General features: G+C 42.7%; 1 protein-coding gene across 2 annotated transcripts in view; it reads right to left on the bottom strand.

Annotated features, from left to right (window-relative positions):
* ccdc40 (coiled-coil domain containing 40) overlaps positions 1–21,888 on the bottom strand; it is a 54,203-nt gene that overhangs the window by 13,406 nt on the left and 18,909 nt on the right. For both annotated transcript variants that reach the window (XM_039740409.1, XM_039740408.1), the window contains exons 6-13: positions 21,029–21,248; positions 18,240–18,397; positions 14,026–14,148; positions 10,275–10,396; positions 6,888–7,131; positions 4,791–4,973; positions 3,242–3,487; positions 2,598–2,811 (exon numbers count right to left, since the gene is read on the bottom strand). In XM_039740409.1, the coding sequence (XP_039596343.1) occupies positions 2,598–2,811; positions 3,242–3,487; positions 4,791–4,973; positions 6,888–7,131; positions 10,275–10,396; positions 14,026–14,148; positions 18,240–18,397; positions 21,029–21,248 (1,510 nt within the window). The remainder of the gene's footprint in view (positions 1–2,597; positions 2,812–3,241; positions 3,488–4,790; positions 4,974–6,887; positions 7,132–10,274; positions 10,397–14,025; positions 14,149–18,239; positions 18,398–21,028; positions 21,249–21,888) is intronic.

The raw sequence follows: 21,888 nt of genomic DNA, 5'->3' as shown, positions 1-21,888 counted from the left end.
ACAATTCACAAAGATTAGATGTAAACGAAATTTATGAATCTCGACAATTCACACCTCCCTGACTTTCTATTATAATCGTCCAAAGTATTCTGATGAATCTAGATATTTCAGTATTTCTCATATATGGTGTAGGGAAAGTATTCGATGTTTATGAATCTCGACAATCAAAGATTCAATGTGTATAGGGAAAGTATTGTTATCGTCCAAAGTTTCTATGTCGAGATTTTGATGAATCTCAACATTTCAGACCTCCCTGTGTACGTCTCTTGTAGATTCTGATGAATCTAGATATTTCAGTCTAGGTATACGAAGTTAGGGTATTATAATCGTCCAAAGTTTCTATGTCGAGATTCTGATGAATCTCGACAATTCACACCTCCCTGACTTTCTCGTATACGAAGTATAGGGAAAGTATTGTAAATGTCCAAAGATTCAATGTGTATAGGGAAAGTATTGTAATTGTCCAAAGATTCGATGTCAAGAATTTCAGACCTCCCTGACTTTCTTGTGTACGAAGTATAGGGAGGAGTATTGGAATCCTCCAAAACTTCCATTTTGAGATTTTGATGAATCTCAATGGTTTAGACCTTCCCGTTCGAAAATAGAATTTTTGTAATTATGTCTGTGTGTGCAAACATGATACAGTAACTTGAGAATGCTTTCACTTCGGTCAAACAACTTTGCATACAAGTATTACGTATAAAACATTGATTTCTGTTAACTTTTAGACTATTTCCACTACCCGGAAGTGGTACTTTATCTTTGATTCATGTAGCTGCAGAGTCCAACTTATTCAACTTTGCTCCTATAATAATTGTTCAATATATTATTAATTTGATTTGCTTTTTTGTTGATGGTTCTTTAATGTACATAATATAAAAATATAAACCTTGTCTTGCGGTTTACTCCTCAAATATCAATCCCCATATCTGAGTATATGAGAAAGTTGAGGGGAGAGCACTCCCAATTTTTTCCAGAATTTACAAATCAGCATCTGATTTGATCTCCATTCACATCGTTTATGAAAGTTTCTCCACTAACACAAAAAAAAGCGTATGATTTAGATGTTCGTCTGAACTGGGCATGCATGTATGTATGGGTGCAAAAACCCCAGGCACAGGATTTATCACAAAACTGGTGACTGGTACATTTTTTGCCTCTTGAACACGCATGCAGCATTCAAACTGTACATAACGCAATTTAGATGCACACATGTAAGCAACGGGGCGGCACGGTGGCGCAGTGGGTAGCGCTGCTACCTCGCAGTAAGGAGACCTGGGTTCGCTTCCTGGGTCCTTCCTGTGTGGAGTTTGCATGTTCTCCCCGTGTCTGTGTGGGTTTCCTCCCACAGTCCAAAGACATGCAGATTGCGATCCTAAATAGTCCCTAGTGTGTGCTTGGTGTGTGTGCCCTGCAGTGGGCTGGCGCCCTGCCTGGGATTTTTTCCTGCCTTGAGGCCTGTGTTGGCTGGGATTGGCTCCAGCGGACCCCCGTGACTCTGTGTTAGGATATAGCGGGTTGGATAATGACTGACTGACATGTAAGCAACACACTCACATAAAGTAATTCCTGTATGTCTGCTACGCTGAAATATGTTTTTACCACGTAAAGGGTGGCCAATCAGGTGTTGTAATGAGCAGGAGCCAATCACTGAAGGCCTATGTCATAAGCACAAATGAATCAGAAGACGTTTAGAGTCTGCGTTTTCACCCGTCCACACTGCAACGTCAAGCCGGCGCTCGGGAGAGCCTTTTCAAAAGTGTTTTTTAAAAAAAAACACCATGGCAGTGTGGACGAAAGGCTAAAACGGAGGCTAACGTCTGTGATTTTTTAAATGAAAATGAAGTCTTGTGGACAAAATCTCAGACATTGGGCCACACCGCTTAATACTTAGCGGCCATACCACGCGCACTTCAGTAGAGGTCATCCGCCTGATGCTAAGCATGTGCAGGCCTGGCCAGTACTTGGGATGGGAGAGGTGTTGGTGAGGCCAGCAGGGGGCGCCTATCCTGTAATCTGAATTTGGGTACAGTGACTGGGACACTGTGCTGTATAAATGGCGGCGATCTTCGGATGAGGCATAAAACCTGACTCTCAGTGGTCATAAACAGTAGGGTGCATCTCAACGTCCTGGTTGAATTGGCCACCATGGCCTGGTCATTCTGGCCCCCTAATCATCCCTAACTGGCTATCACTCTGTCACCACTTCCCCTGCCAACAGCTCATGTGTGGTGAGCATACTGGCACCATAATGGCTGCCGTCGCATCACCCAGGTTGGATGCTGCACATTAGCGGTGGCTGAAGTGACTCCTCACTCACTGTGTAAAGCGATTTGAGCCGCTTTATAAATGTAAGAAATGATTAAAATGATTCCTTACTCCCCTTCTATCAATGGAGAGCACGCACAGGTTGCATCTGAAGCGAGCGCTAAACTGGCACTCATATGGTTTCCAGTCCACTAGGCCGATCCAGATGCTTAGCACAGGTTTGATACTTTTTCTGTATTTCAGAGGTTCCAGTACTGGCAGGTTGAGCGACTTGTTTAGGGAGTCACAGCACCAGTTGACGGCTACATCTGTAAGACATCACTACTTACTTTCGATGCGTATTTTCTGCTGCTGTAAAATGGTGAGCTTTTTCTTCAAGGTTTCCACTGAAGCCGCCTGCTCTTCCCTCTCCCTGGTCAGCAGAACAAGTTCATTTTGCTCTCTCAGCCAATACTGCTGCATCGAGGTGATCTCGGCATTATGCTCTTCAATATACTTGGTGAGATTTTTAATCTTCAGTTCTAGGGGGCCCAGGTCCTCTTGCTGCAGAGACAAAGACACGTGTATGCAGTCATAAGAAATACACATTCAAATAAAATGAAGATTCCTATGCAATTCCCAAAAAGATCTTTCAGCAGGAGTACACAGCAATCCCATTTATTTGTAGAATTTGATGACTCTGAACCCCGAGTCCCACCTCTCCAGCCACACACCAGCACAGCCAGATATTTCCTAGCTCCATAGGTGACCATTTCTGCAGTGGGGCGTTTAGCCTCTGCTGCTGCTTCTCTGTGGTCTGTATAACTAAAAATGGCTACAAAATCAAAAACGGACTTACTAAGATATGAGAAATGAGGCATCACTGTCAGATATGAGAACCAAAGTGAAAGTATTAAAGTCTTCTCTATATACAAGATAATAAGAGCTGACTCACGGCCCGCTCGCGAACGGCACAATGCTACAAGGCAATTACCCCGGTGCTGGCAGCGATCTGCTCGATTTTCTTGTTCAGCAGATTGATGGCACTCTGCTTGCGCTCAATCACAGTGACCCGCTTCGCTGTTTCATTCTCATTGCGAGAGATCATTTCGTTTTTGCTCTGAATCTCCTGGTTCAGTTCTGCGAGCATCTTCTGCAACGAGGTCAGCTTCAGGTTGGTACTGTTGGTCTCGAGAGTCATCTGTGCAATTTCATTTTCTACTTTGGAAACTTCAATTTCCTGAAGGAACAAACAAATAAATAGACACACAGTTAAGAAATCAGCTACATAAACCAATAATTACTGTTGTTAACTATAACTGGATAGATAGTGCAATTAACTCAACCAACACAGGTAAATATAAAACATAATTAAATATGAAATGCACTGTGGGTACTATGTTAATTAGGAAGACAGACAAAAGATAGTTGAAGGGTCTATAAAAGATAGAAAGAAATGCAAGAAAGTCTGTATGTTAAAAAATAGACTTTAAATTCACTATATGCAAAACAGATACAAGTAGCTGACTCTTAACTAGACAGACAGACAGACAGACAGACAGACAGATAGAATTAATTTAATTTTAGTATAGTTGGCAGGATTAGATAGATAGATATAAAGATAGACAGATAGATAGACCAAAAATAGACAGATAGATAGATAGTGTAGTTGGCAGGAACAGATAGATAGATAGATAGCGTAGTTGGCAGGATTAGATAGATAGATAGATAATAGATAGATAAATAGATAGATAGATAGATAGATAGATAGATATGGTATAGTAGGCAGGATTAGATAGATCATAGATAGATAGATAGATAGATGGATAGCGTAGTTGGCAGGAACAGATAGATAGATAGATAGATAGTTGGCAGGATAGATAGATAGATAGATGGCAGGATAGATAGATAGATAGATAGATAGATAGATAGTGTAGTTGGCAGGATTAGACAGATAGATAGATAGATAGATAGCGTAGTTGCCAGGAACAGATAGATAGATAGCGTAGTTGGCAGGATTAGATAGATAGATAGATAGATAGATAGATAGATAGATAGATAGATAGCGTAGTTGGCAGGAACAGATAGATAGATAGATAGATAGATAGATAGCGTAATTGGCAGGAACAGATAGATAGATAGATAGCGTAGTTGGCAGGAACAGATAGATAGATAGATAGATAGATAGATAGATAGCGTAGTTGGCAGGAATAGATAGATAGATAGATAGCGCAGTTGGCAGGAACAGATAGATAGATAGATAGATAGCGTAGTTGGCAGGAACAGATAGATAGATAGATAGCGTAGTTGGCAGGATTAGATAGATAGATAGATCGATAGATGTGAAGGGCACTATAAGATAGATAGATAGATAGATAGATAGATAGATAGATAGATAGATAGATAGATAGATAGATAGATTTTTAGTATAGTAGGCAGGATTAGATGTTCTAACAGTGTGCTTTTTAAATGTGATTTGAAATAAATTCAGTGATGAACTAGAGTTTAGGAAACAGTGTGCAGATTCGGTGTCCAGGACGTACCATTTGCCGTGTGCGCGCAGTGAGCTTTTCTGTCATCCGGCGTGAGAATTTGGTTGCTTTGTCCAGAGTGAGCTGATCCTGCATTTTGCCTAAAATCTTGTCCTCCAGCTGCACCCTGGTCGCATACTCCTTCTCAATGTGTTTCCGCACAGAGTCGAGCTCCATCTGTTTAACTGCATGGTCCTGAATAGAAAAAGAGAAAGACATTTTCTTTAATGGGCAAGTCAGCCAAATCTTCATCATAAAAGCCATCCCACAAATAAGAATGAATCAAGAGGTAGATGACTGCAGCAGTTCATGGATTATGCTTTAAACATTCCCAGTTCTCTTTCTGTTTTTTTTATAAATAAATCAGAAATGATTGTTGTTTTGCTCGTAGTTTATCACCTAATTATCCACATTGAACTGGGTGAGGTGATGAGGACCTGAAGCACACTCATTACTGGCAGTAACAAGCAGAAAGCAGGAACTGGCCCTGGAGGGGGCAAAAGGCACATTAACATGCCCTCCAGTATGGGCCACTCAGCTGCAGATATTTAGAATGAGGGGTAAAACCCATAGGGACCATTTAAACACAAACTGCACCCAATTGGTGTGTCACACAAGAATAAAGCCATTAGTTTTTATTAAACAAAGAAGTTAGAAGATGACACCATTTCAACCAGGCCTGCACATCCCAAGCTTGTGGGCTCACCCAATAAATGCCAAAGGAAAATGGATGGATAATTATAATGAGTACCAGAAAGCTCTCTGCACCCTCGTGCCTGCACTGAGTTTTTCTGTGGTACGTTGCTTTTCCTCACATGTTCCAAAAGACACGAGCGTTAGGTGGCCTGGCAGCTGCAGAGTGGCACACCGTGGGTGTGAGGGAGGGTGTCTGAGTGGGGCCTGGGGTGGACTGACGCCCCATTCAGGACTGTTTCCTGCCTTATGCACAGTGCTGCCAGGGAAGACTCCAGACTATACAAGTCTGAAAGTGTCATAAGTGTGAACAGCAGTCAATAAAACACAGCACATTAACATATTCTCTATGAATATTCTGTCGCATATTCTGAATATCATTTAATGTTTGCAAACCCTGAGGCTCTGTTACAGAATTCCTTATAAATTTATGTAGCGGCCCACACTTTTGCATACATTGTGATCAGGTATAAAATATATATTTTATTTTTTAAAATGAATGATTGCCTGGAACAGAATCAATTCACATGCTTTAAATACATAAGCGCTACTGTATACTGGGTTAACACAAAGCTTACTTATTTACGTGAAGACAGAACCAAACATTGCCCACACGTGTATCTTACCTGCTGCCTGCCCCTTCCAAATGTATTGTTACTTTTAAATTATATATGATGTAATAGGCAACACGTGTGGGCTGGCATCCCTGCCTTGGTTGGCCCCACTCCTTTAAGCGGCCCGGGTAGCTAACACAACAAATAGATCGGGGGTAATGGAGGCTCTGTATTAAAGCTCTATGTTCACCCTTTCCACTAGATGGCAGCATCCCTGTGTTTCAGTACTCATTCAGATACTCGAAGGGATGCTGGGAATTGTAGTACAGCCCTGTTGGGTTCTGTGGGTGCTGCCAGGGACTGCCGCAGGGAGTGATGTGAATTCTGTATGGCCCGGAAGTAATTCCAAAGGGCAATGCCACTGGAAAACCCTGGCACCCAGTCTTCAATAAAAGGAACCAGACTACCTTGCCCAGGGAGTTGGAGTTGGAGCCGGGAGAGGAGACAGGTAACACTCGCCTGGGAAGAGTAGCAGAGTGACGCAAGAAAAAGAAGAATGGATGTCATTGTTGTACATTCAGTCAATCAATCCTGAACCCCAGCGTCATGGGGGTCTGCTGGAGCCTATCCCAGCTAGCATAGGGCACAAGGCAAGAACAAACCCTGGACAGGGTGCCAGTCCATCTCAGGGCTGTACGGAGGTATTTCTTTAAAATAAAAACCCAGGACTTGTTTGTGCATTCATGGCTGGGGCTCGGTGGTACCCCCTTTTGATCACAATGATTACATTTTTAATATTCTTCTTTAAGTGTGAACCCTACTTGACGATTTACATTGCAGGAACAATTAAAAGGTCGCTGACCGAAGTGACCCGGCTGAGTGCCTGCTCCGTCTCGTGCAGCGTCCGGGTGTAGGTGTTGTACTCTGTCTTCAGGGCATCTTGCTTGGCTAGGCATTGAGAGATCTGCTTCTTTGTCATATTGATATCGACATCGGCCCGGTTCAGGATGCCAGTCAGTAGCTCATTTCGTTCTTCTTCTTTTGTGATTGATTTTTTATAGCCATCGGCCTCTGTGACCAGTGACTGAACTCTCTGTCTCGCCTGCCTGTGAGGAAAAAAATCAAAAACACGCCTTCATTAGAAAACAGCAACTCAGTTTATTTATGCAGCCATCGACGAAGAGTCGTATAAACCAGGGATCCCCCACTTTGGAGTGGAGTGGGGTGCGAGATGGCATTTCAGGAGGCGTGACAAAGATGAAGGGCGCTTCGTGAATTGCCAGGACTTGAGGCAGGTGCGTTGTCCGACTTTTATTGTGGTGCATTCGATGTCTTGCAGTGTGTCGTCATTTATTACCGTATATACTCACGTATAAGTCGGGTCTTGAAACCCAAAAAATCGTTCATAAAATCAGACCCCGACTTATACGCCCGTTCAAAAATACGACACTTAATTTTATTTTATTTTTTTTTACATCTTCTTGTCTCCTCCAATCTCTCATCAGTTTCTCAGATGCATTGAATTTTGTTGCAGCAGTGCAGTTACCAATTTCTTTCGCTACTTCAACGACGTTTAATTTCAAACCAGCTTCATATTTTCTTCTGATCGTACGCTCCATCACAGATAAGGGATGCTTTTACGATAAAGGAGTATGAGGGTGTGAGATACAAAAAACACAAACCAGTGCAAACGTCGCTTCGGAATAGTTCGGGTATCACCGCTTGGTCACGTAGGCACAATACATTGAAAACAAGGCCATGTGCTCCGTGGTTACTCTCTCAGGTGGATGTTTGCATATCGTAATCTCTTGGACCAATAGCGTGACTTTTCCGCATTCGACTTATACGGACAACATTATAAAATACCAGAAATTATACGACAAAATCAAGTCCCGACTTATCCGCGAGTATATACGGTAGTTAGCTCTCCCGTTCTACGATATGAAAAGCATGAAGCCTTAGGCACGCAATCGTCACCTGTGAAGGAGCCCCAGAAATGTGCATTCTCCTGGTGTTCCTGGCTGCATTCGTGAAAGCGAATATTTTTTTTTTTAAAGGGATGGAGTTGGAACCTAGAAGAGCGAGGTCAAGTATTGATTTCTGTGCAAGCCCTGATCCTGAAATGTCATTGATTTCGAGGTTGTATTGACATTTTTGCCTGGGAAGGGACAAGAGGGGACTGAATTAAATGCAAGCAACACCTACTGCTTACACACTCAAGTCCATCTCTCCTGCTGGGGGTCTGGGCACAATATGAACCGCGCGGCGCCTCTTATTTTTGAACTGCAGTGCACGTGTTATTGGTGGGGACAAAGTTCATTTACAAAATTCTTGAACATAGTGGCTATTCAACTTCATTCTCATTTATCTCAACACAATCTATATGAACAGTTCCAGTCTGATTTTCGTCCCTTCCACAGTACAGAAACGGCAGACCAATAAAAATGACCTCCTTATGGCAGCTGAGTCTGGATTAACTCCTATTCTCATCCTCCTTGATCTGAGTGCAGCTTTTGACACTATTTGTCAAACAACTCTTCTCAATAGATTATCTTTGATTGGCATTACCCACACTCCACTAGACTGGTTCAGGCCGCACTCAGTTTGTTGAGCTGAAAACTTTCACATCCCAACCCACCGCTGTTACTTCAGGTGGGCTCTGTCCTGGGGTCCCTCCTTTTTATTCTTTACCTCCTTCCCCTTGGCAGTATCTTTCGTAAATATCACATTAGTTTCCACTGTTATGCTGATGAGCCCCAGCTCTATCTCACTAGCAAACCTACTGCTTCCTTTCCACCCTTACTGATTGCATAGCACAAATCATCTCCTGGTTTTCTTCAAATTTTCTTAAATTAAATAACTAGTGACAAAACAACTGAGGTTCTCCTCATTGGTACAAAATCAACATTATCCAAAACTGATCACTTTTCATTTGTTATTGATAATTCCTCTGTCTGCCCTTCCCCACAGGTCAAGAGTCTGGGTGTCATCCTCGACCGTACTCTTATCTTTTCGTCATCCCACATCGATAACATCTCCCGGTCTGCATATTTCCACTTGCGTAACATTCATTGTATTCGCCCCACTCCACTGCTATCCACGTTCACAGCCTTGTCACTTCTCGTCTGGATTATTGCAATTCCCTTTTCTTTGGTCTTTCTCACAAATCTCTTTATAAGCTTCAACTGGTCCAGAATTCAGCTGCCCTCCCGCATCATTACTAGAAGCCCCTTTACTCACCATATCACTCCCGTCTTGCAGTTAAGTTCGGCATTCAATTCAAAATTCTCCGGCTAACTTTTAAGGCTCTCCACAACCTCATCCCTCCATATCTGTCTGACCTCCTCCATGTTGCCATTCCTTACCGCACCCTTAGATCCTCTTCCTCCATCCACTTGACTGTCCCCTTCATCCGTCTTACCACCATGGGGGGCACAGCAATCAGTTGCTCTGCTCGCCAGCTTTGGGACTCACTACCATCTGAGCTTAGAAATATTGAATCATTCTCACTTTTCAAATCTAAACTTAAAACTCCTTTGTTTAAGACGCTTTTTCTCTTTGATTACAATTGCTCTGTCTGATTTTAACTTCTTTATTTTACTTTTGTTCATAATCTGTGTTTCGTCTATTGTTCTGTGTCCTTGAGTGTTTAGAAAGGCACCTACAGATAAATCAAATGTATTATTAAAGTGTGTTGACTGTGGCACCCATTGCTTCACGAGGGTCTCCAGTCCCCCGAACCCCCTTCCTTGATTGTTGATCGTGTGTCATTTCCTCACGTCACTTGATGCTTCATGGGATACCCCAACCAAGAGTGTCTAAGCTTCACTGGGGGACGCATTTACAAGATTGTTAAGTTGTATAAAAGTAAATTTCTCAGTTTATACTTCAATTTTTTGTACTTATTTTCCTGAGTTCAATTTTCTTCTGAGCCGAAGAAGGAAATGCGATGTTCCTTTTGTGGCAACAGAAATCAAACATTTTTTGGGGGTGTGGGGCAGAGAAAAAGTTGGGGACAATTCCCTTCTCCTACTCTGGAATTGTCAGGGGAGTGACATTGACCAGACGGCGACACCTACTGGCTAGGAGAAAATTGACGCAGCGATCAAATGGGACACCACCTGCTTAAATGCGGTTTTGTCGCCGATGGCGCGCACTTTGCTCAGGGCAGTAAGTGACGTATAAACAGGGCTTAACTAACCACGGTCGTTGGCACGGCACGCACATCTTGGCTCCGGTGCTCGTTTACCTCAGCGCCTCCTGCATTGCAGTGTAGGCTTCATCTCGACGCCTCATTCCAATCAAGGTGCTGTTCCACTGGTTTAAGATCTGCTTCTTTTCAATGGCGATGGCTTCCATTTCCATTTGAGCCTATGAAAAAAAATCAAGTCCGAATAAAATCAACACAATCCCTACAAAATCACATAGTCAAGTCAAGTTGGGGAGCATGCACTGGTAAAGCGTGTTGCCGCACTCACTACATGGCGAAAAAACTCAGGATCGCAGTTGGCAACCCCCCAGGAAGACACATGGTCCAGTCCCACCCTCCGGAAATGACCCTCTATCTGCCGCAGCCAGGTGTTACGTGGGCAACCCCTTAGCCTGGTCCAGCCACTTGGGTCCCCAACAATGAGGATCTTATATATATATATTTGCTTCAACTAGAATGCATTTATCATAGTGAATAATAAAATAACAATCCACAAGCCATCTGCCCTAATGACTCCTTCTGTGAACTGCTGCCCTTGGTGCTTCACCTTTTCATGATAATGGCTTACTTACAGTCTGGTGTCATAACTTTGCTTTGGGGGAAATCGACCAAGATCCTTGTCTGACCGTGATGTCCCTTCATGGAATGGACTGGGGGAGCAAGCGTGGGCAGAACAGTACCTCCCCCGGGACGTTAGATGGCAAGCCCCATGGGGTGCAGCATAGACATAGAATTACTAGACGCCGCATGACCAGCAGCATCGTACGTCAACGTTGCCGTCATATTGCGAGTGGCACTGTTGTGGAGTGAAGTAATGGATAAAGATGCCTCACGCATGTGCTGCTTGGGATTGTGCAAACTGCTGTACGCTCCAAACCAGGGATTACATTTCATAGGTAAGGCTGAACAATTGTTTTGTTTATATTTAGCCATTAGAAAATCTCGTTTTATAATCTTAGCACTAAAGATCACCTTACAATAAAATTAAACAACATTGGTAAAATTAAAACAAGAGAATGATAAATCAAAAAGCAATAATTAGCAAACAAACAAAGATAACAAGTGCAAAATTCACAATTGGTATGCCAGTTTGAAAGGTTTGTCATTACACTGGTTGCCTGTGTCATTCAGGATTGACTTTAAAATACTGCTTATGGTTTATAAAGCCTTAAATAATCTCGCCCCATCTTATATATCGGCATGCCTGACACATTATATTCCAAATCGTAACCTTAGATCTTCAAATGAGTGTCTCCTTAGAATTCCAAAAGCTAAACTTAAAAGAAGTGGTGAGGCGGGCAGGCGGCCTTCTGCTGTTATGCACCTAAAATCTGGAATAGCCTGCCAATAGGAATTCGCCAGGCAAATACAGTAGAGCACTTTAAAATACTGCTGAAAACACATTACTTTAACATGACCTTCTTATTACTTCACTTTAACTTAATTTAACTTAATCCTGATACTCTGTATGTTCAATTCTTCATAATAACTATTCACAGTGGCTCCAAAATCCATACTGACTCCTACTCTCTCTTCTGTTTCTTTTTCCGGTTTTCTTTGTGGTGGCGGCCTGCGCCACCACCACCTACTCAAAGCATCATGATGCACCAACATTGATGGACTGAAAGCCAGAAGTCTACGTGACCATCATTATCGGGTCCTTCCATGAAAACCCTAAATACAAAGAGGACTGTTTGACTTATGTTAGGTAGATTGCCCAGAGGGGACTGGGTGGTCTCGTGGTCTGGAACCCTTACAGATTTTATTTTTTTCTCCAGCCTTTGGAGTTTTTTTTGTTTTTTCTGTCCACCCTGGCCATCGGACCTTACTCTTATTCTATGTTAATTAATGTTGACTTATGTTTATTTTTTATTGTGTCTTCTATTTTTCTATTCATTTTGTAAAGCACTTTGAGCTACATTTTTTTGTATGAATATGTGCTATATAAATAAATGTTGATTGATTGATTGAAAAGATAAGTTTTTAGGGCAGTTTTAAAATGTGTTATTGAGTCGACCTGACGGATATGAGAGAAGGAAGAGAATTCCCGAGTTGAGGAGCACCAGGAGAGACGCTTGAGCTCTCAGAGGACTGAGTCTGACGTGTGGTACAGAAAGTCAAGTTGCTGATAAGGATCTGAGTGAGCGAGAGGAGTGTTCGTGTGTAGGAGATCAGTGAGGTTGTGCAGAGCTTTAAATGTTAAGAGCGGTGTTTAGTATTGTAATCGGTAGTGAACAGGGAGCCAGTGAAGTTGAGAGAGAGTAGGTGTGATAAGTTCAGTGGATTTAGAACAGCAGGTTATTATCCTGGTAGCAGAATTTTGAAGAAGTTGTAAGCGATGGGTATGTTTTTGTATGATGCCAGATAGAATAGCATTACAGTAATCTATACGTGAGGTGACTCGGGAATTAGCCGATACTTCAGGTCTGTGTTGCATAAGAACAGGACGATGGGAGAAGGCAGTCCGAGAAATGTTACTTACATGGGAGGAATTATTTAATAATAATAATGATTATTATTATTATTTAATAATTGCCATTATTAGTGTATAAATGGATATACATAATTGCATTTAAACGATTCACCAAAATCTGTTGTATGTAAACAATACTGTTTTAAACGTTATTGTTTTTTCATCAGAAAACCCGTGTTTGTTTAAATGGCACTTTTGCCACTCGCAATATGGCGGACGTGCTGACGTATCGTGTCAACTGGGCAGCACAGTGAATGCAGCGTCTATCTATTTACTGTATGTCTACGGGGTGCAGTGGTGCCTCGGAATCCCGCCAGGCTTCATGGGAGTTGGAGTTATCTACAGCCCATTTGGTATCCAGGGGTGCCAACAGGGGGTGTTGCAACAGCTGCTGAACCCTCTTGGGCTCAGAAGTAGGTGAATGAGCACCTGGAGCACATTCGGGGAGGCCATATAAAAGGAGCCAGAGTCGGGAGGAGGGAGACAAGCTTGCCGAGGAGAAGTGGAGGAGAAAGACAAAAGAGAATAGAGAAGGAAAGTATTGTGTTTGTGCTTTGGGACTGTGTTGTGTACTCGTGGGAATGGGGAAGACGTTCTTCATGAGGGAAGAAAATAAAATAAAAAGCTTGTGCTATTGTAAGTGTGTGTCTGTCTGTGTTGGGATAAGCGCTGGTATTGCACCATCCATTGTCAAAGAACATATATATATATATATCGTGATGGATGGCCGGGGCCCATGCCTGGCCGGGACGCCCATTCATCACATCTCCCAGGGGGACAAGGGTGGGAAGCCCAGTATCTCCCCCCGGGCGCTAGATTGCAGCCTCAATGGGTTGTAGCAGGAGACTCTGACTCCCCCAGGGCTTCATGGGGGTTGGAGTTCTGTGCAACTCTGTGGGGTTCCACAGGCGGCACCAGGGGGTGCTGCAACAGGAGCGGCTGGCCCCTTTTGGGCACTGGTTTCGCCACACCCAGAAGTGCAGCCGGATGTGGCAATCAACCACTTGGAGCACTTCCGGGTACCCAATAAAAAGGAGCCAGCGACTACCACTCAGCGGCCAGAGTCGGGTGGAAGGAAGACAGAGTGGCGGTTGAAGAAGAAGGAGTGATTTTGTGGTGATAGTGCTTAGTGTGCTGTGTTCGTGGACTGTGTTGTGGCTGGAGGGATTACAGGGAACACATGCCCTCTAGCTAAAGAAAAATAAAAGCTTATTTATTTGTACACATGCCTCCGTGTCCATGTGTGTCGGGTCAGGCGCAATATAGCACCTTTCTTACACAGAATACAAACAAAACGTAATGCTGTGCAGCTGTTACCTCAGACACGGCATCTCTTGCCGCTTTTTTCTCTTCCGCTTGTGCTGCTGCTTGGACTTCATACATGGCAATCTGCTGGCGGAGGCTGTCCACTTGCTTGGTCATTCGATCGATGAAGAGATCCTGGAAAAAAAATAAACAAGAAAACAACGATCTAAGAGTAAAATTCATTAAACATGATCTTGAGAGTACTGAGTGGAGAATTCTGAGTGGTCTCATGTCTTTATATACCGCAATCGACATTCCAAAAAAGTTGGGCGAGTATGGAAAACTGTCACACACGACAAGCAGTCAATGGGCTTAAACTGAATGTGAAACACTGGGTCAGGGGCTGACGAAGTGCACTCCCTCTCCTGCAGATCATCTGAAGGAAAAAGCATCTAAACCATAGACATAGAATTACTAGACGCTGCATAACCAGCAGCATCATACGTCAACGTCGCCGCCATATTGCGAGTGGCACTGCTGTGGAGTGAAGTAATGGATAAGATACCTCACACATGTTCTTCTTGGGATTTTACAAGCCGCTGTCCGCTCCAAACCAGATCCCGGGGGATTACATTTCATTGGTAAGGCTGAACAATTGTTTTGGTTATATTTGGCCATTAGAAAATCCCGTTTTATAACCTTAACTTTAGCTACGTCAGGCTAAGCTAGCAAAGCTATGCATTTATGTGCTCAAGTAAGCCTCCAAACAACGTTTTGGCTAAACGTATTTAGTCACTAACTATGTAGATTGTTGTTAGCTGTTAACATTTCTCAAACTTTGAAGGTTTCCCAAAGAAATCCACCTCAGAAAGCAGTGGGAGGTCAGGTAGCCCTTAGACGGGATTTTGAGTAAAGCTGTCCTGTGATGTGTGCCATGCTAGTTTGGTAAGAGACGCTGTACCACCATCATATGGTGAAAGCTACCACTCCCTCACATTAAAAAACAAAGGAGGTCTGATGATTCCTTCTGAGGGTCCAGTCAAGGGGGTCAAAGTAGCTGAGTGTGTTAACCAACAGTCGACATTAGGGCAAGCTGTCAGTGTATCTTTGATCGATCAGTTTGTTCGGGCTGAGACTGGTTCAGAAGGAGGACATTGAGGAAACGCAGTTTGAAATTGACAACCATCATTTTATGCTCATGTCTTTAGTTGTGTCTGTCTTCCACAAACTAAGGCTGCACCGTATTGCCAGACTGAATACTCTGAGATAACAGGATCTGAGTGAGTGAGAGGAGTGTCAGTGTGTAGGAGATCAGTGAGGTAGGGGGAGCTTTAAATGTTAAGAGTGGTATTTAGTAGTGTAATCGGTAGTGAACAGGGAGCCAGTGAAGTTGAGAGAGAATCGGTGTGATATGTTCAGTGGATTTAGAACAGCAGAATTTTGAAGAAGTTGTAAGCGATGGATACGTTTTTGTGGGATGCCACATAGAATAGCATTACAGTAATCTATACGTGAGGTGACTCGGGCATTAACCGATATTTCAGTACTGTATTGTGTAAGAACAGGACGAAGTCTAGAAATGTTTCGGAGATGGAAGAACGCAGTCCTTGAAATTTTACTTATATAGGAGGAATTATTTAATAATAATAATATTATTATTTAATAATTGCCATTATTAGTGTATAAATGGATATAAATAATTGCTTTCAAACGATTCGCCAAAATTTGTTGCATGTAAATGATACTGTTTTAAATGTTATTATTTTTTCATCAGAAAACCTAGTTTCCACGTCTACCTGTATTAGTTTAAATGGCAATTTTGTCACTCGCAATATGGCAGATGCGCTGACGCATTGTGTCGACTGGGTAACACAGTGAATGCGGCGTCTACCTATATATGTCTATGATCTAAACCCCAAGCAGGTTCCACTTCCGTCTCCAGGCCACGCCCTCCCTACTGACCTCACTTCCTTCTGTGCCTCGCTGGACACTCCTCTTATCTTCCCACTGTCTATAAAGCCAGCCACTTTGAGACTCAATCGTTTGAGACTACTCAGCGGAAAACCGCATTTTTGCCTAATAATAATAATATTATCCACAGTATACAGGGTAGAACCCCAAACCTTTTCCTTGTTTTTGTGTTTCTTTCACAAATCCAATAGAGGTGACTTATAGATTTACTTTGATTTGTATTCAGGGTGCGCTATTTCACGTTTTACCTCATCAACTGGATTGTTTTTTGAAGAATGAATGCTTGTAAAACAGTTGGGACTGCGGTAGTTCAGGACTAACAACAAGGTGACAAACTGAAATAACAAGGTGATGTGAAACACGTCAGGCCATTGTGTTAACTGGCAGAAGGAGCCTTCAAAAAAAGGCCTAGTCCTTCAAGAGCAACGGTGGCTGGCCACTTTACCAAAAAGATGCACCAGCGAATGATCCGTCAGTTTGAGAACGACATTCCCAAAGACAAATTAGTAGGATGCTGGGAATGTCACGCCCTGCAGTGCACAATATAATTACAAGATTTACAAGGGCTGCTGCTATTTTTAATATCAACACATGATTTAGATAGGTGCCCTGCGGTGGGCTGGTGCCCTGCCCAGGGTTTGTTTCCTGCCTTGTGCCCTGTGTTGGCTGGGATTGGCTTCAGCAGACCCCTCGTGACCCTGTAGTTAAGATATAGCGGGTTGGATAATGGATGGATAGATTTAAATAGGAATATTATAAGTAACAAACTGGTTAAGTCTGCAGATGATACTAAGATACTAAGGTGGTGTGGCAGGAGGCTGGGAGCCAGACACAGCCGGGATGCCTGGTAGGACCGGGAGGTGGTCTATACGTCCTCCGGGCCACGAGGGGGCAACTGCCCTGGATAGTGAGGGGACCACGGGGATGGAACAGGGAGGCCCAAACCCATTGGGGCCCATGGCCATCACCAGAGGGTGCCCCGAACATCATGGAGCCCGGGAGATCTTCACTTCTGCCACACCTGGGAAGGTGGAGGAAGGACCTTCCAAGGACGCCCAGAGTGCTTCCGGGTGCTCATGCGGCACTTCCGCCACACCAGGAAGCACCGCCGGAAGGACATCAACGAGCACTTGGAGCACATCTGGGTGACTATAAAAGGGGCCGCCTTCCTACAGTCGGGGAGCGAGGGTCGGGTGCTGGAGGTGGACAAAGGTGGCCCACAGACATTTAAAGGCCCGTGTAAGGGTGCGGGAGCACTGTGTGTGTGCGGTAATTTGTAAATAAAACGTGTGTTTTTATAGAACTGCAGTGTTTGTCTGATGGTGTTCGGGCTAGCACTCACAGTGGATTAGCAGATAACTTGGAATCCGTTATATCATCACAGAAGGACAGCAGACAGGCTTGGGCACATTTGTGGACCAGGAAACTTAATGTCAGTAAATGTAAAGAATTACACATGGGAAGTAAAAATGTGAGGTTTGAATACACAATGGGCGGTCGGAAAATCGAGAGTATTGCCTTATGAGAAGGATTTAGAAGTCATAGTGGACTCTAAGCTACCAACTTCCCAACAGTGTTCAGAAGCCATTAAGAAGGCTAACAGAATGTCAGGTTATATAGCGCCTTGACGTGTGGAGGACAAGTCACAGGAGGTTCTGCTTTATAACACACTGGTGAGGCTTCATCTGGAGTCCTGTGTGCAGTTTGGGTCTCCAGGCTACAAAAAGGACATAGCAGCACAAGAGAAGGTCCAGAGAAGAGCAACAAGGCTGATTCCAGGGCTACAGGGGGTGAGTTATGAGGAAAGATGAAAAGAGCTGAGCCTTTACAGTTTAAGCAAAAGAAGATTAAGAGGAGACACGAGTGAAGTGTTTAAAATTATAAAGGAATTAGTCCAGTGGATCGAGACGGTTATTTTAAAATGAGTTCATCAAGAACACGGGGACACAGTTGGGAAACTTGTTAAGGGTGAATTTTGCACAAATGTTAGGAAATTTTTCTTCATATAGACAGATGGAATAAGTGACCAATAAGTGACCAAGTAGTGTGGTAGACTTTAGGAACTTTCAAAACTCGACTTGATGTTATTTTAGAAGAATTAAGAAGACAGGGCTGGCGAGCTTTGTTGGGCTGAATGGCCTGTTCTCATCCAGACTGTTCTAATGACGTTTGATTACTGAGGATAATAAACATCAGGACCAAGTTAAAATGCTGATGTCCTTTAAAGTACGGCTATTGTATTAGATTGGCAACGGCCGGGATGAAATGGAATGAGGGACACTTGTGGTAGGCTGAGTCTCTGCACTCTGACTTACCTGCTTCTGCTTCTCCTCCTCAACTTGCGTTTTCTTTGTCTCAGCTTTCTGTGTCACGCGTTTCATCACCGCGATGTCAGAGCGCACATCCTCATTCATGTTGTCCATGTAGAACAGCCGCAGGGCTAGGTTATCGATTTCTGTCTGCAGTTGGGAAACTAAAATTATAAAAATAAAAAATTCATTTGAGTTGATCTGAATAAGATATAGCGTAGTGTGGGACTGACTTGGAACTGCCTAACTGTAATTTATTAAACCAATTAAACTTAATTCCAAAAATTCGGACGTGAACGTCAATTAGGCTTTGCACCCCTAGAACCAAGTTACCCGAACTCTTCTGTAACATTTCAATAATTCCTTACTGCTCTCATGCTGATCTTTCTGATTATAAAATTGGTCATTACGGTAGCAATTAACAAGAAGAATTCATAATTAATTGCAGAAATCCCAGTACTTGAGCGTTCCTCTAGACAGCCCCTTTCTCTTGCACGATTTGGCTGAAAAACGAATCAGCACATCGTCCTCTCATAACTGGCTTAAGTTTTGAGTTTGTTATTTTTCCGTCCAGCCATTTTAGCTCTAGACCGTCCTCGAGAAACTGTGACACACAGATAGAGCACACCCATCATCGCAATATCGACGTTTTCGGTATCGGGGACCCTAAAACATCGAGATCTGTCAAAAACCGCAGATCGAAATATTTGAGAAATCTAAAGCTTTTGCTCCTCCCCCATAGACGATAGGTTATGGTGAGGGAGGGTGCAAAGCAAAAAGCTATTCTTTGCTAGTGAAATAAAAGCTTTTACGTTAATACAAATATTCCCGTTTAGTGTTTTTATAGTCCAGCAACACAACCTAAATAAGCAAAGCACAGAATCATTCATAAAGAAGCATACATGTTCACGGTCTCCACAGCTTGCCTACTTGTATACACTAAAAGTAACAGTAAACTCTTTCACAAGTTCTTTATTATAATGTGTGATAAACGAATTTGACAAGACCGAATTTTAGACAGCTTTGTTTGTATTAGTGGCACTTCTTAGACAATAATAAATAATAATCAAATAATCAGTGATAATTAATATCCAAACTCAACAATCAAACCCTACACTAAACGGTCTGTCTTTTACCGTTCTCAGATCAATTCAACTTTAGTTAGGGATGGAATTATCTATGAATTTCTGTGGTGAGGGCAGGATTTAGCTGGCGACAGTTGTATTCACTTCTTCTAAAATCACTGATTGGTTCCTCCATAGTCTGGATTTACTCTGTTTATGCTGCCTGAGATGTAAAGAGATTTAAAAGCTTACTTGTCCCGCCACACACCGGACTCTCCCAATTCACTCTCCTTCTGTCTGGTAAACTGCAGAGATCAATCAAGACCAGGACACCCAGAATTCATTTCCGCACTTATGCACAAGCTGTGAGGTTCATTAACTTTTACATCTTGTGCAATGTCGATTGGCGAAATTCACCAAAGTGAGCCAGGCCTCAACTATAACATTTAGAAAGTGTCAATTGAATCATTAAGTACAATTATTGGTCAGAATAACTATTAAAGTTAATCGGAGAAATTCACCAAATCAAGTAAGGCCTCAAAATTATCAAATCCAATTATTTGTCTGAATAATCATTAGTGTTGATTGGCGAAATTCACCAAAGGAAGTCAGGCCTCAACTATAAAATTTAGAAAGTGTCAATTGAATCATTAAGTACAATTATTGGTCAGAATAACTATTAAAGTTAATCGGAGAAATTCACCAAATCAAGTAAGGCCTCAAAATTATCAAATCCAATTATTTGTGTGAATAATCATTAGTGTTGATCGGCGAAATTCACCAAAGGAAGTCAGGCCTCAACTATAAAATTTAGAAATTGTCAATTGAATCATTAAGTACACTTAAATGATCAGAATAATTATTAATGTTTATCGGTGAAATTTGCCAAAGCAAGTGAGGCTTCAAAATGATCAAATCCAAATATTTGTCAGAATAATCATTAGTGGTGATCGGCGAAATTCGCCAAAGTGTTTCTCTCACCGAATATGCCGCGTTCACCAGTGACCTTATTGGCTGAATATTTTCGTGAAAGTTCCACGTGCGGCCGGCTTAGATGAAGAACTTTCACACACGTTTACTGTAAGATTGCTGCTTTGTGCACGAGTGATGTCACCACCTGACCCAGCCAGCCCATTCCCCAACATGCATTAAAAATAAATCCTTGCAGTACTTTCATTTGAGGGGCACGCTAGCTGACCACAATGAAAATGTTATGAGTACTGCCACCAGATATTTAACACTGATCCCTGAGCGCTGGCTCAGTCACTAGCTGTGAAAAAGCGCCATATCGCTAATTATGTGTGTAAAATTAGCCATGTGCAGCTAGGAGTTAAAAGTGAGTCAGAAAACACAAGATCCTGTAAAATAATAACGATAACAAAAGTTTTATCATTATTTACAATGCATTTCTATCTTCTTGATGGAATGAAAAAAGTGCAAAGCATCTGCAGATAGTCTGGAAACAAAGCGACGTGCCTGCCGCACTGTGGGCCGTGCCTTCACCCAATTGTAGGAGTCAGCCCCATGTTGCTGCTTGGTCTTTTCATGAGAGAAGATCTTGTCAGTCACAGATTGTGTATAATATGCCACCACTATGAAATATTTCCATACTTCTCAAATATAGAGATGATTAAAAGTGACACCACTCTTATACCCATTAAGTTTCTTTGCCATTAATGCTACACAAAATATTGCCATCATTAACAGGAATGACATCACTCATGCGCTCACCTTTGCCTCTTTCTTCATTGCTGCTCTGCTGGTTTCTCTTATAAAGATTTCGAACATTTTCCAGTTCCTCTTCCACTTTTATTCGTACAATAGAAGTGTCTGCCTTCTGGTCGTGAAGCTTTTCCAAGGCCATCTGCATGCGTGCCAGCTCTTGCTGCACACCGTACAACACGACACCCAGCTCTTCACGTTCAGAATGGCACTTCTTCATTGCAACTGTCTACAAAAACAGCGGATCAATTTATAGAGTTAGTGCAAAAGCATAAATACTTCTACTTGTGTAGCAAATCTAATCGCTCCAGTCTAGGGCTTGCTCTATCTATTGTGGCCTGTAGGGGGGCGTAGCAGAGTCTCAAATTCCAGACACAACTGGACCAAAGACAGTCACGACTCCAAAAGGCTACTTTTATTTAACAAAATACCTACTAGCAGGTATTTTCACTTTCACGCAAGCAGTAATAATTTCCTTTTTCTTTTTCTCCTTCCTTCAAATCTCCACTCCTTCTCAGGCTTGCTTTGTCCTTTTCCTCTCCTCACTTTGACTTTGCCAAGTTGGGTACATTGTTTGCCTTTTTTTTTTGCCAGATCATTGCACGTCCAGGTCAAGCGGGACATGTCACAAAGGAAGGGAGTTCTCTGCCAGCACCCAAGAAACCCAGCAAAGCCCTGCGGGTATCTAAACTGGAGGCACACCAGAGAAACACTGCCATCTAGTGTTTGAGGGAAATAGCTGTCTTCCTCTGTCCATTCACTAATCCCGATTCCTAACTGAGGCAGGGAATCTAGTTCAGGACGTCCACCTGTCCCTGTTGTTGAGCTTCATCTGGTACGGCCACTGAGACAGGCAAATGGGCACCATG

The sequence above is a fragment of the Polypterus senegalus genome, chromosome 17 (assembly GCF_016835505.1).
Source record: "Polypterus senegalus isolate Bchr_013 chromosome 17, ASM1683550v1, whole genome shotgun sequence".
NCBI classification, from domain to species: Eukaryota; Metazoa; Chordata; class Cladistia; order Polypteriformes; family Polypteridae; genus Polypterus; species Polypterus senegalus.
This window is presented reverse-complemented; position numbering and strand designations above follow the sequence as displayed.